At 44.0% G+C, this 16837-nt stretch overlaps 4 protein-coding genes across 4 annotated transcripts; 3 read left to right on the top strand and 1 right to left on the bottom strand.

Moving 5' to 3' along the window:
* Positions 1 to 206: 206 nt before the first annotated feature.
* Positions 207 to 1154, bottom strand: LOC123494567 (uncharacterized). Its single transcript, XM_073506650.1, has 3 exons — positions 949 to 1154; positions 764 to 859; positions 207 to 636 (listed from the first exon to the last, which is right to left on the bottom strand). Exons 1-3 carry the CDS (start codon positions 989 to 991, stop codon positions 359 to 361), a joined length of 417 nt encoding a protein of 138 aa, XP_073362751.1. The 5' UTR covers positions 992 to 1154; the 3' UTR covers positions 207 to 358.
* A 637-nt stretch (positions 1155 to 1791) lies between these two features.
* On the top strand, positions 1792 to 2854 carry LOC109747734 (dihydropyrimidinase-like). The gene is made up of 5 exons (XM_073506649.1): positions 1792 to 1816; positions 1890 to 2101; positions 2244 to 2364; positions 2646 to 2733; positions 2806 to 2854. The coding sequence occupies exons 1-5, from the start codon at positions 1792 to 1794 to the stop codon at positions 2837 to 2839; spliced, it is 480 nt and encodes a 159-aa protein (XP_073362750.1). The 3' UTR covers positions 2840 to 2854.
* Positions 2855 to 4275: 1421 nt separating this feature from the next.
* LOC141027482 (uncharacterized) lies at positions 4276 to 5478 on the top strand. Its single transcript, XM_073504539.1, has one exon. It carries the CDS (start codon positions 4276 to 4278, stop codon positions 5476 to 5478), a length of 1203 nt encoding a protein of 400 aa, XP_073360640.1.
* Positions 5479 to 7717: 2239 nt separating this feature from the next.
* Positions 7718 to 16510, top strand: LOC109760320 (probable alpha,alpha-trehalose-phosphate synthase [UDP-forming] 4). Its single transcript, XM_073507750.1, has 17 exons — positions 7718 to 8278; positions 9262 to 9359; positions 9457 to 9845; positions 10635 to 10749; positions 10968 to 11069; positions 11301 to 11451; positions 12235 to 12323; positions 12545 to 12593; positions 12688 to 12788; positions 12932 to 13119; positions 13259 to 13376; positions 14217 to 14396; positions 14485 to 14607; positions 14685 to 14736; positions 14823 to 14953; positions 15151 to 15249; positions 15899 to 16510. Exons 1-17 carry the CDS (start codon positions 7738 to 7740, stop codon positions 16187 to 16189), a joined length of 2817 nt encoding a protein of 938 aa, XP_073363851.1. The 5' UTR covers positions 7718 to 7737; the 3' UTR covers positions 16190 to 16510.
* Positions 16511 to 16837: the final 327 nt, after the last annotated feature.

Here is a 16837-nt window from a genome sequence, read left to right as displayed (position 1 = left end):
GTGCTACGGCTGCGGCTAACTCGTCAGTGAGACAACTGAGAGACACAAACGTTGATGAGGTTGCCGGGTTGCCCGCTTGATGTAAAAATAACCGATAGTGGTCATAACGGGTCAGTTTAGTGCTATCCGAAGAGTGGAGAGTACTGATTATGTTTTATACTAACCCGAGTTCAGTTCGGAAGGCCGCGGTACACATGTGACATCACCATCAGTGGGTTGAGGAACAACAACAACTGCGGTCTGTTCAGTGATGGACTGATCTGAAATTGGTTCATACAAGTAAATAGACAGTCTAATAATAGATGCAGCAAGCTGTGAGAGTAGTCAAAGCAGGAATGCACATTGTTTTCATTAAAAATCAAACAATTATACCAGATGTTGAAAGGTAAGCTTGACTTTCATGCTCAAGTTTCTTTGCTTCCTCCTCTTTCTTCCGCCGATAATTAGCTCGCCTCTTGGCGTTTATCTGCTCCCTTTTTTCATCAGATAAGATACCTTTTTTAGTTTGTTTGGCGACATTCTCGAAAGATCCTGTAGTCATGTGCTCGGATGTTGAAACGGTTTGGGATAAATCTTGAGCAGTTGACATAGTGTACAGGTGTATTCCTCCATCAATAGGAGACACATCAAGAACATCTGGAACAAAACAAAAGCTAAATGTTATTGTTCTTAGACTGTTCTTGAATGTCTGCAACACAACCTCTATAAGCATGATAAATAACCGAGATTGCCGGGTCTCCTTTTCAATATGTTTTTTGCTCACCTGAGTTCAGATCGGGAGGCCGCTGAACACATGTGATATCACCATCAGTGGGTTGGGGAACAACCGGGTCTGCGGTCTGTTCAGGTATCGAGTGGCCTGGAGCATGGTTCATACAAGTAACTGAGATTGAAGTCACGAACTTAAGAGAATAAAATGATGAGTACTCTATCCGCACAGCCTCATACCTGGACTAATAGGGTGATTATCAACAACGTTTGTCCCAGCCATCTGATATCCTACACCTTCAGTACCCACAAGTTCATTATCTGGAAGAACCGGTTGTCCAGACGGTTCAAGTGTCAGCCCATCTGAGTGTCATTCATACAAGTAAGCGAGATCAATTCGATAAATAAATAGTATTAAATCATGGTAAATTGACAATCCAACTGTCATAAATGGGGTACTCAGGTTGTTCTCACCGTCATTTGTCCAATCCAAATTATCTGAAGCAACGTCATTTAAGGAAATCACAATCGGGATATAGCTTGACATGTGCAGCAAGTTTTTTAGTCAAAGATTTACCTCTAGGTACACCTGACGCTGTTGTATGTTCCGCAGATTTGCTTTGTAGATTCCCCATACTTACCTACAAGCAAAGATTTCATACTATTAACAATGGCTTGTGAACTGAAGTTGTCTACCATCTTAATGATCTTATTTTGTTATGTTTCATACTGAAGTTGTCTACCGTCAATCATTTATTTTGTTATCCCCTTCTGGACGCGCCCAGGATCCAACTCCTGGCCTCCGTATTGGGAGGTTTTATGTAAACAGACTGATTCTTAATTGTTATGTTTCATGCACTTTCGTTCATGAACTTGGAGACAACTTGGAGACTATGCTTATTGGACAGGCTGCTTTTTGGCAGTGCAAAGTAAGCAGAACAAGCCACACAACCAAGCAATCAAAGTAAGTAAAAGCAGCACAATCAGTTATGCAAACATGTACAGCAACTAAACATGTCCAGCAACATGCGTAAACAGCTCCTAAGCTATTCTGTTGCAAATTTCAGCTCCTAAGTTATGCAAATGGAAGTGATGGTCAAGGAACATGGTGGGTGCATACTCTCTTCTGCATTCTTGGACTATTCTGTTCATGACGAAGATCCTCTGTGCCAAATTTTCAGGGATCAATTCTTTCAAGTTCTTCATGGCATATAAAGGTTCCTTGATGGTGACGGACGACCTCCTCCTTGAAGGCTTACAGAAATGCAAGTCTCTTGGTGCACTGGCTATGGTTCATGCAGAGAACGGGGATGCTGTTGCTGAGGGACAGCAGCGGATGATTGACCTTGGGATAACTGGTCCAGAAGGGCATGCTCTCTCAAGACCTCCAGTTGTAATTCCTTTGTCTTGACGGGTTCATGTTTTTTTTTTGACAAAATTCAGGTCCTTGATGAGATAGCTTTAACATGAAATTTGTGCTTTCCTCTCACAGGAAGGTAGTGATGAGTCAATTAAGTTTCTCTTATTTTCTGCAGTTGGAAGGCGAGGCAACTTCACGGGCAATTCGATTAGCAAAATTCGTCAATACACCGTTGTATGTTGTTCATGTGATGAGTACTGATGCAATGGAAGAGATTGCCAAGGCTAAAAGAGAAGGTATGGTGCCTGGCCATTTGGTTCAAACAAGTTCCTCATCAATGCAAATTAAGACAGAGTTATTTTATGAACATTTACTTTCAGAACATTGGCTAGTTTCGGCTTTGTACAAAAAAAATCAGGACTGGGTTGGTCCCAGAATAACTTGTTGGGGCTTCAGAACTAAGTGGTCCCACGGGATTGATAATACCCCAAATCTAAGTACTAAGTTGATTTAAATTTTCAACGCCGTGTCAAATTGTGAAACAAACTGTAAGTTGATGTAAGCTCAAACTTTGCAGGTCAGAGAGTCATCGGGGAACCTGTGGTATCTGGGCTAGTCCTTGATGATTCTTGGCTTTGGGATCCTGACTTTGCAACTGCTTCAAAGTAAATAGAACACACACAATCAGTATATGTTTATGTAGTTGTGGTTCCTCTTATTTCATATCTTGCTTCTAGGTATGTGATGAGTCCTCCAATCCGGGAAGCTTAATTTCCTGAATCAGTATATGTTCCAACACGCTTGAATCCAGAATCCCACCTTAATTTCCTGAAGTGTGAAGTTGTGGAGTCCTTAAAATAAAGCGCTTCAAGCTGGTGTTTAGCCTCTGCTTGAAGATTGTTCGAGGCGGTAAATTATAAAAGGAATATTATTTTCTGAAAATATTGTTTGTACATTGTCTACTGTGGAGACGGAAACATCCCTTGAATAAGCACCGAACTGTTCTTTGTTCCTATGCAGCTTGTGGGAACTGATCATTGCACCTTCAATTCCACTCAGAAAGCTTTCGGTCCTGATGATTTCAGGAAGATTCCCAATGGCGTAAATGGTAAGCCATAGGGCTTGAACAAAGGAAACTGTGTTGTGTCATTGCAAATGGAAGCTGGCTAAGGCATCTCTCTTTTCATTACTTGATCCCAGGTATTGAAGAAAGGGTGCATATAATTTGGGATAGCATGGTGGTAAATTTTGATTTCAAATGTTGTTTTTCGTGATGGGTACTAAGTTGGTTCCATTGCCAGTATTTCTGTTTTCTGACTTCATTCAATATATGTACAGGAGACCGGCACAAGCACAAGCAACCAACTCAAGCCTACCATGCTCCAGCAAAGATAGTCATAAACGAGTATAAACTTGAGATTCTATATCTATTTTCTGTACATAGGTAATGTGCGATACGTACAGCAGAAGTTGGATGCTGGGCGCGTCCAGAAGGGGATCACGGCGTCACGTAGACGGGATCGCGGCCCCGTCTCCTAAAGCGATCCCACACCAGATCGCTTCGCGTCTCCTGAAGCGATCCCACAGCAGATCGCCGCCTCCTGAGATGTTTTTTTGTATGACCTTCAGCATGAAATATTCAGTATGAAATAATGTGTATGAACTTGCATTACGTAGCACTGAAAGGGGAGCAGCGCCGGTTGACACCCTGTGGGTGGTCAGAAGGTGGCCGCCTTCGGATCGGGGTCGTGATCTCCAGCGAACACGACACGCGGGATCGCGGCCCCGTGTCCTCGCCCGATCCAACAGCAGACCGCCGCCTCCTGCAAGTGCGACGGCGAAGGGATGGATCCGCCGCGGCGCGGCACAGGGATGGATCCGCCGCGGTCTGGGCGTAGGGGTGGTTCGGGCGTGCGATCGGGCGGCGGCGGAGATCGATCTGCTGTGTCGGGCGGCGGCGGAGATCGATCAGCTGCGTGAACGAGGGATCGATTCCAGGGGTTTTGTTTGCGCCGGTTTTTTTCGATCGAGTAAGGCAGAGGTGGTGCGATGACGGAAAAAAAACGGCGGTGGGAATATGACGAAAATAAACCAGCGAAAATTAACCGCGCGGACTATTCACCAAGTCGTCCATTAGGAGTAGAGATACTATGTAGCTTACCCATTATCCAGAGTTTTCCTTATCCAGATAAGATCCGATCTCCGTCATGGCGTCTTCAGAACGCGATGAGAGCATGTCAGCATGGCCGGGCCTGCCGCCCGAACTCCTTGCCACCGTCCTCCGGCGTCTCCCGTCCCTCGCAGATCGCCTCCGCCTCCGCGCCGTGTGCCGCGCGTGGCGCGTGAGCGCCACCGGGCTGCCGCCGTCCCACCTTCATCTCCCCTGGCTGGTCTTCGGCGACGGCACCCTCCTCGACGTCGCCAACAACACCGCGCACCGCGTGCGCATCCCCGACGACGCCGTCTGCTACAGCGCCGGCGAGAACACCTTCTTCCTCGTGCACGACGACGGCCGGTGCTCCCTGATGGACGTCTTCTCCGGCACTCCCGTGACTCCTCTCCCCGAGCTAGCTGCTCTCCTGGCTGCTTGCAACGTGAATGCCCGATACGAGCTCCTGCAGCCCATTACCAGGGTCGTGGTGTCCCCGGCGGCCTCGGCGGAGCTGGAATACCGCCTGGTCGCCGTCATGATCCGCACTGGCAAATTCCTTCTCTCCACCTGCCGGCCGGCCGGCGAGCCCAACACGTGCGTAGCGCTGGACCACTACTTCGATTTCTCCATCGCAGACATCAGATTCTTTCAAGGGAAGATCTACGCCCTGTCCAAGATCAACGAGACGCTCCGCGCCCTCGATCTCAACAATGGCTACCTCGACGAGCTACCGCCATCACCATCTTGCATCGACGTCATATGCGGAGTGAGGTCCGAGTTCGCCATGACAGAGGAGCCTCATCTGCAAAAGGATCCATGGCCGTACGGCCACGTCGTTGCGGGGCGGTATCTAGTCGAATGTAATGGCAAGCTGCTCATGGTCAGGCGGTGGGCCCGCAAACCTTTGATTAGCTTTAGTTACTATTCAATGACCGAATTTCGAGACAAGGATGGGTACGATCTTGAACGGACTCGCCGGTGGAAGAAGGCCCAAGGCTTGGATGGTTGGGCGATGTTCGTGTCGTCGCGATGCTCCAAGGCCGCAACTGCAGCAAGCCATGGAGCTCGAGAGGACTGCGTCTACTTCGCGCACCAGTGGGGTCGGAGAGACCCGGACAATCCCATCGGCGGCTCCGGGGTGTACAACATGAGAGACGGGGTGATCACGCGGCCGCTGCTGCCAGAGCCTGCGGCGGTGGGTGGGTCGATGCTGTGGAGCCGGCGGTTTCCCGCATGGGTATTCCCTATTGAAGTTTAATTTGGTTTCAGTGTTCATGTTGATTTGTTCTCAATTGGTACTACTAGTTTTGTTGTGCTAGGTGTGTTTCTTGTATCCATGTCCGCATTTATTGCTTTTTTCTTCTATAAAGTTGTAAGGTACGTCATTAGCGTACTCTTAAGTCACAATTGAATATGTGTGGTGAAAACTTGGGCGATGAATCAAGAACGTTGAACGACCAGGGCCATGCATTTATCAATCGATTAATCTATCTGACACATCAAACCTTTTTTGCAAGATGAGAGATGGGGCGATCACGCGGCCGCTGCTGCCGGAGCCCGCGGCGGTGGCTGGGTCGATGACGTGGATCCGACGGTTCCTGGTTTCAGTTTTCATATCAGCGCTATAACGTCGCTAATGCTGAGAATTGTCTCGCTAAAAAAGTTAATATATAATGTCTTGCTAATAGCGTATTTTCAGGTCGGTGTTATTCTGCTATAGCGCGCTAGTTTTTTCTACTTTGTTCTCAAGCAGTACCTACTACTGTATCCTACCTAACGGCAACATTTTGTGGCGTAGGAGTACTACTCCTAATAATATACAGTATATTTTTAGGATACACAAAGGGAAACATTTAATGTCAAACGCATGAAAAGAAGACTTCGCGTCTGTCGGCTTCTCCACCCAACACGTGTACATGTGGACCCATGCACGTCTTCTCCGCCCAACCACATCATCCTTTTCCCCACAACTCTCGCCCCTCTCGCATCTCTCCTCCTCTTCCTAGCGACTCTCCTCTCGTATCTCTTCTCCCCTGTTGCAGATCAGACGAGGTGCGGGCAACCGCTGCCGCCAGAGCTCACATCGGGCAGCCGGCCGCCCCGTGCGCTACACCGATGATGCAACGCCTCTTCCGATACTGCATTTAAATCGTGGTTGTCGGACGGTGTCATGGCCGTGCCCAAGATCCTACTAGTGCCAACCGGATCGTATTACCGTCATGCCGAAATTTGGTCGATGGTGGAGTCAGCTGGTGATCTCGTACAATCCTGGACTCCAACGCTTGCCTGGACCCCTAATAGTTGTTTCTTCCATCTCTAGAGGCAGCTCCAATGCGCATGTTCACAAGTTTTGCCCGAAAGCAAAGAGGGCTCTCGCTTGATGCATGGTCAATATTTTTTTATCTTCGTGGTTATTTGAGTTGGAGCTCTAGATGCATAACTATGTCTCTACACGTGTATCTTAAAGATCTGCATGTTTTTTCTTCTTCTTTTTTCTTATGGTGTACATTTTAACCAAGGAACCATCAGGCTCCTTGTTCGAATGAATGCATGGCACCTTCATTTGGAGGGCTGGAGTTTGCAAATAACAGTCGCGAGGGAGAGGGAAGGAGGAGGGGCTTGGTTCAATCTCAGGTACATGTGCATTTTGTTTAGGGTAATATCTCCATCCAAAGCATGTGGTCTTTCAAGGTGACTACATCATTTTAGAAACATAATGCAGCATTAATGTTGGATGTCATGTGTGGTCTCTGTCTTTCTGAACACATTATTATTAGTTATCACATGATATGTGTGGTAAACAACTTCTAATGGGAATCCACTTGTAATGATTTAGGTCCTTAACTAGACTTTGAAAAAGTACATAATCCCCCAAAAAACATGTTACTACTACCTCTGTACCATAATATGTGTCATTTTAGCAGTTCAATTGCTAAATATGGTACGGAGGGAGTATTATCAATTTCCAACAAACCAATCTCGAATTGCTCGAGAAAACTAAAACAGAACATATATACAGGCACGCTAGAAACAATTTTATACTGTTCTATTTTTCTGCAAAAGAAAAAGTTATAACACACGTAAGATAACATCACCCTGGAACGAGCGGCAGACCCAGCCACTGACATAGCGGTCCCACAGCAGATGGTCTAGCACACCTCTCTAGCAATCGCGTAAAAAATGTTTCTTAAACTGCAACCTCCCGGCTCATAATCACACGTAAGGTAACAGCACACCAGATCAGCGGCAGACCCAGCCATTGACATGTCGGTCCCACACCGATAGTTCACTGTATACCCTTACCAATCGCGTAACAATCATTTGTGAAACTAGGCGGCGCGTCCCGCTTCCGTTTCTTCCAGAACAACCGCGGCGGTATATACCGAGACGAGACCGTTGCGTTTGCGCCGCGGAGACGGGCCCCACAACCACCGCCGCGGCAAAGCCAAACCCCTCCCGCCCCCCGCCCCTCCCCCTCCCCCTCCCCCACGCCGTCGCCCGCCAACTGCTCGGCGGAATGCTGCACGCGCCGCCGCCGCTGGAGGCGGCCGGGTCGCCCGTCGCGCACAGCCGCTGCCTCCTCCGCGACCTCGGCGGCCATGGCGCGTTGCCGGCCGACCCCTCCACGCTCTACGGCGCCGACGCGGCCACTACCCAGTTCCTCCTCGAGAGGATTCTGCGGGGGAGCGGCACCGCGCGCCGCCTCGTGACTTCCTCCTCCTCTCCAGGTTCCTCCTCGGTGGGCGCAGCGGACACCGACTCGGGCGAGCCCCAGGACCCGGCGGTGTCCGCCCCTGGCCTCGTTCCGGTCTCAGGCTCCCCGGATCGCGCCGACCGCACCTCCGCAGCTAGCGGTCCAGGCACTTCGCCCGCCACCGCGCTCAACGAGCCCCTCGAATCAGCCGAGGAAGTCGCCGCCAGCCGCCTGCCTGCTCTTCTAGGACCGGGAGGTCGCATACTGATCGTGGCCAATCGGCTCCCCGTCACGGCCAAGCGCCTCGAAGACAACCAGTGGGAGTTGGTGACCAGTTCGGGCGGTCTCGTCAGCGCCCTGCAAGGTAATCCCCCTGACCGAGAACCCTCACGTTTTTCTTTCTGGCGATGCGATATGCTGTGAGCGGTTGGCAGGATACGAATATGGTGATATGTCCATTTTTCATAAACGCAGATCTGGTGATGTGTTCGTATATCTGCAGTTAGTATATAGATCAGTGATTATATGAAAATAATATGGCAGTTTAGGAATACTATTAATGCACCATAAATATGATCCTAATTTTCTTCTGCTGCTGCAAGTTCAACTTCAAGCTGTCGGTCACATGTGGGCATGATTTCATCCCGTTTTTGTATATCTTGAGCAAATGTGCTTGAACTCTGTTGTAGCTTCCTCTGTATTCTTGTGTACAATACTTACATCAGAGCCAATCATTTCCTGCATCTGCCTGTATAATGTCTCATGATTCCGCAAAGGCCTATCGCCTAGATTATTTGCCAGCATACTAAAATAGTGTGAGGCACATATAGCAGTAGACTATGAGAAGACCTATTTTAACAGGCAAGGACACGGCAAAATCTCAAACTCACCATGGGTAAGAAAAGGTCGTTTAGATTTGCTGAGTGGAGCACCAGAGCACTGCTAGCTTTCTCTTCTTAAGTGCCCTGCTAGGTCAGTATGGAGGCGTGGGTGTGTGAGAATGAAGCGAGAAAGGGGCATGGGTTGTCCTCTGTATGGGCTTTAACGTATTAGAAAAGGTATGGGGGCTGAATCCCGCAGGTATCTGTTAACTTAATTTTCTAGAAAATAGAAAATAGTCTGATGCGTATGGGATACCTGTCTTCGCGTATATGATGTATCCAACCCCCACACGCTAGTTTTATGCCCTATCTGAGCTTTGTAGGCTGTGAGCCCCCATGATGTTGTTTTTTTTTTGGCATTATATGATGTGATCCGAGCCCTCAATCAGAAGCTATTTTGTTTATGACAATGTGATGTGCTGCGAGTCATAATTCTGAAGCAATGTTGTGAATTGTGATGTCACAGGTGTTAAAGATGTGGAACGGATGTTTGTCGGCTGGCCTGGCGTCAGCGTCACCGACGAGGACGGCCAAACATCCATCAAGAAAGAGCTACTTAAGAAGGTTGGTTAAAATCTCACAAACCCATGTAGTCATTGATGTTGTAGATGCGTAAGTGGTGATTTGGTTGGGTTAATCAACATTGTTTTTGTTTTTTAAGAGGTGCGTACCTGTGTTCCTGAGTGAGGAGTTAAGGGACCAGTACTACAGCGGGTACTGCAATAACATTCTATGGCCGCTCTTCCATTACTTGGGGCTTCCACAGGGGTACAAGGTCAATAAGACAAAAGACTTTAAGTCACAGCTTAAGGCATATACTGAGGCAAACAAGATGTTTGCGGATACTCTGTGCGAAATCTCTAAGGAAGGGGATATCATATGGTGCCATGACTACCATTTGATGTTACTTCCCAAGTTATTGAAGCAGTCCAACCTGAACATGAAGGTGGGCTGGTTCCTGCACACACCGTTTCCTTCATATGAGGTTTACCAGGCATTGCCGAACCGCAAAGAGCTGTTGCAGGCTGTGCTTGAAGCTGACTTAGTGGGGTGAGTCATCTCCCTCCACTTCCTAGATTATTTGGTAATGAAATCCAGACATTAGCTAGGAAAGAGGCAGTAGTTGGATCACAGCGATTTGGGTTTAAAGGATAGTAAGGGAGCATCCCAAATACGCAGCAACCCAAGTGAGCAGAGGGAACATGACCTGTGCTGTTTGGGTTCTGGAGAGCCACCTGTTCCTTCCTAGGAGCTCAACTTCCACATAAGTCCAGCCACGAGGCACTGTCCCTACTCCTGCCTTCAAGGCGGCGTGGTGGCAGTTGATGCCCTCACAAGGATGAGGTTGTTATTATTTCCTCTTAGGGTGATGCAGGAAGGGAGATGGTGGTAACACAACGGTCGGGAACATTAACAGTGATGGGTTAGGGTGGGCTAGGATACCATGTAGTCCTTTGGGGAAATGCTCCGTGTCTCTCCACCAGGGGGAGCACAACGTTTTGCACACAAGGCCAATCAAATTGCATGTCTTAATGTAGCAGTTGTTTACTATCATTAGGTGTGCATTGGTCCTCACAAACTTATTTCCCCCTGTAGCGATATTGTCTCTCTTCTCTGTCCTCCAACCTCTCCCAGTGCTGCCAGCAGCTATTCTTTAAAGTGTCTATGAAATGCCTGGTAACTCCTAGGCAAGCTAAGCGCTAGGCAGTGGCAAAACGCACAGTTTATGCCCAGTACTTACTTGAACCTTGTGATTTAATCCCAGTTATAATTTATGGGAAGTATCAACTTCCTATAGTGCAGGCATCCTTTCAAGTGTACTCATGCTTCCTTTTTCAGGTTTCATACGTACGAGTATGCAAGGCACTTTGTGAGTGCTTGCACCAGTCTGCTGGGTCTTGAGGGTCGCCTTGGAGGCATTAAGTTTAAAGGAAGGATTGTTAAAGTGGATGCTGTACGTATGGAAACTTAAATTTTTATTATTTTATTATCTTATCTGAAACTTTCAAGATGATTTCGAATGTTGTTAATACAACATCAACTATCTTGTTGTACATACTGACTTGTTCATCATGATATCCGAATCCTATCACCATTCAGAAGATTTGAAATTATTTGTTTATACATGCAAGAATTGATTCTGTTTAACACTCATTATGTTAAAATATCTAGTTTCCGATCGGGATAGACGCTCAGCATTTTAAAGAATCTTTGGATCTTAACGCAGTCAAAGGGGAAATAACCGAATTCAAATCAGTTTTTGCTGGTCCAAAGGTATGAACATACTTTCTATAGTTCTAAGTTGTTTTTGAGGCTTTGTGTAACACAATTTATGGATAATTCTCGTCGACATGTATTCATGAGCTACAAAACAAAATGTCATACTGCCAGATGTTTGTATCACCTCAATAGTTAGCTCTTTAATTTTGTTTGGCAATCGTATACACATCTTGATTATCAACAATTTACGTTATTTCCATTCGTTGCCGTTTGCTAATGTGAAAGGTAATGCTTGGTGTTGATCGGTTAGACATGATTAAAGGACTTCTGCAAAAGTTATTGGCCTTTGAGAAATTTCTTGAGGAGAACAAGGGTTGGGAATCCAAAGTGGTCCTTCTGCAAATTGCTGCGCCAACTAGAAGTGACGTACCTGAATGTAAGGTCCATTTCTTGGGTTGTTTATAATTGTTTAATGCCCCCTACACAAATAACTTATAGGATTGAGATGCTGAATATTTTCTTACTTGAATGAGTTTATAATTATTACCAATACAGTGTGATATTATGCTTTTAGAACATGTGGACTACTCCCTCCGTCCCAAAATAAGTGTCTCGACTTTGTACTAACTTTAGTACAAAATTGTACTAGAGTCGAGACACTTATTTTGGGACGGAGGGAGTACTTTCTAGTGACAAGATAAAAAATGCTTGATTAAGATTTAAGGGTCTCAAGTCTGGAGATAACAAGATTACATGCGTAATAATTTTATATTTTTCAACCCATAGAGATTTTTTTTGTTCTCTTATTTTTAGACCAATACTCTAATATCACATAAATAGTTGGATATTTTTTTAATTTTGCATCCACAAGTAGAGTATTTACATTGATTGACTATTGATTAGCAGAATTACATCATTTTGGTATTTTACCAAGAAAGAAAGGTGCTTTAACATTTAGGCATAGCCGCATAGGATGGTCAATATAGTCAGTTTTTAGTCTTCAGATTTAACTTTTGCTATCATGTACTAACCACTAGGGGATTACAAGAAACCGTTTCTGCCGAAAACACTCATGGTATCCAGCAATTCATCCGAAATGTGACCAAATATTTGGAAAAACTCTAGTGATAATGCTTCTCTTTCTAGACCACAGGACTAGCTGCACTTAGCATAATTATTTTTTCATGTTTGTTAATGTTTTATTTACTCATATGAGCAGATCAAGAGCTGAAAAGTCAAGTGCATGAAATGGTTGGACGTGTAAATGGAAAATTTGGAACGTTTAAAACGTACCCTATTATATATCTGGTTCGTCCCCTTCCCCTATGCACACAAATTTTATATCTGATTTATTAAGGACCAGTGTTTACATTCTTCTTGTAATGGACTAGTACTAAGTGAATGTTTGTATCAAAATACATCTTAATCATCACAACTACAGTAAAGATGTTAATTTTGGGCATTTTGTGTTATTACAATTTACGACCGAAATATAAGTAAACATTTTTCTGACGTTGTTTATCTTACAGGATAAAACCGTTGAGTTTGAGGCATTGTGTGCTCTTTATGCAATCACTGGTACTATTTCTTGTAAATATGTCCTTTGTGTTTATCACTTGTATCATTATGTTCTAGTACTATTGTAATTGTGAATCTATTCTGTGTTGCTCAGATGTGGCTCTGATAACATCACTGAGAGATGGAATGAATCTTGTAAGCTATGAATATGTTGCCTGTCAAGAATCAAATAAAGGTGTTCTGATACTGAGTGAGGTAAGCTGATTTTGACCTGACCGATATTTGTAGGTATCTCCTGGTGCTGATGTGGTCACTATACATTTGCATGTTGCTTATTTCCCTTTTTTCTTGAAATATCGGGTCAATGTTACATGAATTGCTGTTATTCCTATTTTCAGTTTGCAGGGGCAGCGCAATCTCTTGGGGCTGGTGCTATTGTAGTAAACCCATGGAATATTGCGGAAGTAGCAGGGGCAATAAAACATGCTTTGGATATGTTACCTGATGAAAGGGAGCGACGTCACAAGCATAATTATAAAATTGTGTCAGCACACACTGCACAAGAGTGGGCAAAAAACTATGTCTGGTAAGGAGATCATGCTTTACAATCTGGTGTGGAGTTTGGCAGACTAGTATTCATCAGCTGACTGGATTTCTTTTTTTCCATACACATTATTCTTACTACCCTTGGGGTTTTTACAATTATAAAAATTATTTTCCTGCAGGCAGCTAAATGATGCAGCAATTAAAGCTCCGTTAGGAACAGGAGAAAGTCTTCTTGGACTCCCTATTGAAGAAGCAGCTGAACAATACGCACAATCCAAAAGTCGGTTACTCATATTGGTAAATATTGCAGTTTTTCTCCTTAATGTCCCCTATAAATTTACTTGTCCGTTCCATTCTTTGTTTGGATTTTTTTTTTCTGATACTGACATTTTTTTTATCAAAGGAACCTCTGAATACTCATGTTTAATGTTGTCATGTACTCCCTCCGTTTCTAAATATAAGTCTTTTTAGAGATTTCCCTAGGGACTACATACGGATGTATATAGACATATTTTAGAGTGTAGATTCACTCATTTTGCTCCGTATGTAGTCAATATTGGAATCTTTAAAATGACTTGTATTTAGGAACAGAGGGAGTATGTTGCACCCATCATCTTCTATTAACAATAATTGAAAGCTTACAATGTGCCTTATTTGTTTAGAGTTTAGAGTATACACACATGCAACTTGGGGTTACTATTGAAAGAAAACCAAGACATAGCAAGCCAACTGGTTCATAATTTGGTTGAAAGTTAAGCTTAAGCCCCATGTCTAGAAATTATTCAAAATAATAGTGGTCGACTCTCTGCGTATTAGTCTTACGAGTTTTATAGACTGGTTTAGCTGGGCACCCTCATTTGCTTTCCTTTCAATAAGAAAACTTATAATATGCCAAATTAGTTGCAGGTAATCACAATACCGTTTCCCTCAGGAAACAAAACTGTACAAAATGTGTAGTGATTTCTTGCTTGCGAATGAAGGAAGATGCACTGATGAACTGATCTTCCATGCCTTGAGCCATTTTGTGATGATTTCTCAGATTATGATTTATGTTTGTTCTATCGTCGATAACTTTTGGTGCACTTTGGGATAACAGTGTTTACTCTATAGGCCGCTAACAACCGTGTTTCTACACAGGGTTTTAATGCGACATTGACTGAACAGGTCCAATCTTCTGAGAGAAGGGCTACTGACCAAACCGGGAACACGACACTCAAGTTGAACTCTGGGTTGAAGGGAGCCCTGAAAACCCTTTGTGATAATGAGCATACAACTGTCATTGTTGTCAGTGGTTATGGCAAAGATGTTCTCCATGAAGTAACCTATTAATGATTCTCATTTGCCTCTTACATTATGCATGGTCAAATCTCTGGTTGAAAATGACAAACATATTTCCTGCATGTAGAATTTTGGAGAATTTAAAATGTGGTTGGCGGCAGAGAATGGGATGTTTCTACGACTAAATGGTGAAGAATGGTTCACCACATCATCTGGACAACTGGAAATTGGCTTCCGTGATAGCGTAAAGGTGCATCTACATGGTGAACTGTGTTCTGTTGTTGCAGATTAGTGTTTACTCTTCTGACGCATGCTAGTCTTTTCCAGGTCAATTGTGAACCGCGTGAAACATCAATTGTGTGGAACTATGAATATGCAGGTCAGTGTTTGGTTTACATTCATGATTCCCGTATCAACACAAACCAACAGGTTTATGTTTCTAATTTTCATACAAATGTTCCACAGAGGATCATTTTGGAACAAATCAGGCAAATGATATGCTACAGCACTTGGGGGCATATTCATTGTCAAATCAAAGTGCTGAGGTTGTTCAAGGCAGCCGGTCAATTGAAGTGCGCCCTGTGGGAGTCACCAAGGTCAGACCCCTTGTTGTTCTTTAATCGAAACACAAATGATTTAGTGGTTATTTGTTATGCAAGAAAAAGAAGGTGCAAGGATGGAAAATAATGGTTATTAGCTACGTTTTCTAAACAGTACATTCGTTTTGAAAATAGAAGGATGGAACGTATGCTTGTTGGCTATGCTGTATAAACCGATTCATCTTTTTGTCCAGGGTAATGCCATCGATAAAATTATGCAAGAGTTAGGTCACAGGAAAATCATAACCACTTCAATTGATTATGTCTTGTGCATTGGCCACTTCCTTGCGAAGGTAATTGCTGAATTTTCTCTGCTGTATTGTCTTTCATGTAAATTTAGTTGAACAGAAAGAGACAAGACAAAAAGTTAATGAATAGTGATGTTTGGAGTCAAAGGAGCTTTTTGAATTTTATTAGGCATAAAGCCTATCAAATACTCTTGACGTTATCTTTCTTCTTGAAATCAAGAAAGCACCCAGTCACAACGATTTAAGTAGAAAACAGGAAGCAAGACACAATTTATTTTGAAACAAAGAAAACAAAGTTTCATCTTGGTAATAAATCGGTTCTCTGCTTTCTGTTCTATATTTTTAAGTAAAGATTTTGCAGAACAACAACAACAAAATGATTTTTTTTTATGTCACAATAAGAATCATACCCAAAGGTCCAGCGGGAACTATTGTGGATGTATCAGTTAGAAAATGAAATTGGTAGGAGAGAAATCAACTTCAACGATATGATAATTTTGCTATATATATTCAGATTTCTGATTTCATGTGTTCGGCACGTTCCTAAGTTATATGAATTTCCGATTGTATGGTGTGTCCTATGAATCCAGTGGGAACCCATTTCTCTCTTGTTCACTCTTGTGCTGCCAGTCATGTGATTTAGTTGGTAGCTATGCTCAAACTCGATGTTGAATAGTATTACACCATTTTTCAGGATGAAGACGTCTATACCTTACCCCAATTTGATGTTGAACCTGAATCGGAAAGAAAAGCAAAGGTGTGGCAAGCAGATATCATGAACATCAAGTTTAACCTGAAACGTGACAAGTACTTCTCGTGCACTGTTGGGAGGGAATGTTCTCTAGCACGGTACAAGCTCGAGGGAGCTAGCGAAGTCGCCTCCTTACTGCACAATCTTGCATCTGCTGACCGAGGAGAACGTGACGACTCTCGTCCCACGAAGAGACAAAAAGAAGATCATGATTCAGGAGCTATGAGCGAGTAGTGCTTTTGCCTTTTTCTCATTCATTGACTCCAAAGGGTACAAATACTAGAAAAAAGGGTTCTTCACTTTGGTACAGATACTAGAAGGAACTCTAGGCCAAGCAGAAAAAAGGGTACATATACTAGAAGAAATTGTTTTTTTGGATCTAAGAACCAAAAGGAGGTTAGAGAATTCTTCACTTTGGTGGCTGATCTGCAACCGCACAAGTTTTGATCGATGCATGTATAGAACGTGATGCTGTAAAAGCGAGACATGATGTCACCAAAGTACGATTCTTTTGTAGTTGATTTTATTCAATTGAAAATCGTCTTTGTTTCTTTATGCTTGGTTAGCTGTCCACTTGTGTTGTTATGTTCCTATTTCCTTGGAAATGAAGTAAAAAGCACGCAGGTCTACTGTTTAGTACTTTATGCATCTTGGCACCAATATTGAGCGCCATGCCAGGTTTGTTTTCCAGGGAAGAAGGAAAAAAAATATGATCATCGCTGTACGCTCGTTCTTCTGTCCTTGTTTCTGGTCTTCCAAGTCATTGTGTATCACCTCTGATTATGGCAGTGTAGTTTGTTTTACAAGTTGAACAAGCAAACTTTTTAACGTGTTGTACTCCCTCGGTCCTTAAAAGAGTGTACCTCCAACTTTGTTGGAGGG

Source organism: Aegilops tauschii, chromosome 1 (genome assembly GCF_002575655.3).
Source record: "Aegilops tauschii subsp. strangulata cultivar AL8/78 chromosome 1, Aet v6.0, whole genome shotgun sequence".
Taxonomy (NCBI): Eukaryota; Viridiplantae; Streptophyta; class Magnoliopsida; order Poales; family Poaceae; genus Aegilops; species Aegilops tauschii.
This window is presented reverse-complemented; position numbering and strand designations above follow the sequence as displayed.

Coding starts and splice junctions, on each gene's coding strand:
- LOC109760320 (XM_073507750.1), top strand. CDS start 7,738: ATGCTGCACGCGCCGCCGCCGCTGGAGGCGGCCGGGTCGCCCGTCGCG. Junction 13,377..14,216: donor AAAGTCGGTTACTCATATTG/GTAAATATTGCA, acceptor GTTTCTACACAG/GGTTTTAATGCGACATTGAC. Junction 15,250..15,898: donor TTGGCCACTTCCTTGCGAAG/GTAATTGCTGAA, acceptor ACCATTTTTCAG/GATGAAGACGTCTATACCTT.
- LOC123494567 (XM_073506650.1), bottom strand. CDS start 991: ATGGCTGGGACAAACGTTGTTGATAATCACCCTATTAGTCCAG. Junction 860..948: donor TAATCACCCTATTAGTCCAG/GTATGAGGCTGT, acceptor ACCATGCTCCAG/GCCACTCGATACCTGAACAG. Junction 637..763: donor GCCTCCCGATCTGAACTCAG/GTGAGCAAAAAA, acceptor GTTTTGTTCCAG/ATGTTCTTGATGTGTCTCCT.
- LOC109747734 (XM_073506649.1), top strand. CDS start 1,792: ATGGAAGTGATGGTCAAGGAACATG. Junction 1,817..1,889: donor AGTGATGGTCAAGGAACATG/GTGGGTGCATAC, acceptor CCAAATTTTCAG/GGATCAATTCTTTCAAGTTC. Junction 2,365..2,645: donor TGCCAAGGCTAAAAGAGAAG/GTATGGTGCCTG, acceptor CAAACTTTGCAG/GTCAGAGAGTCATCGGGGAA.
- LOC141027482 (XM_073504539.1), top strand. CDS start 4,276: ATGGCGTCTTCAGAACGCGATGAGAGCATGTCAGCATGGCCGGGCCTG.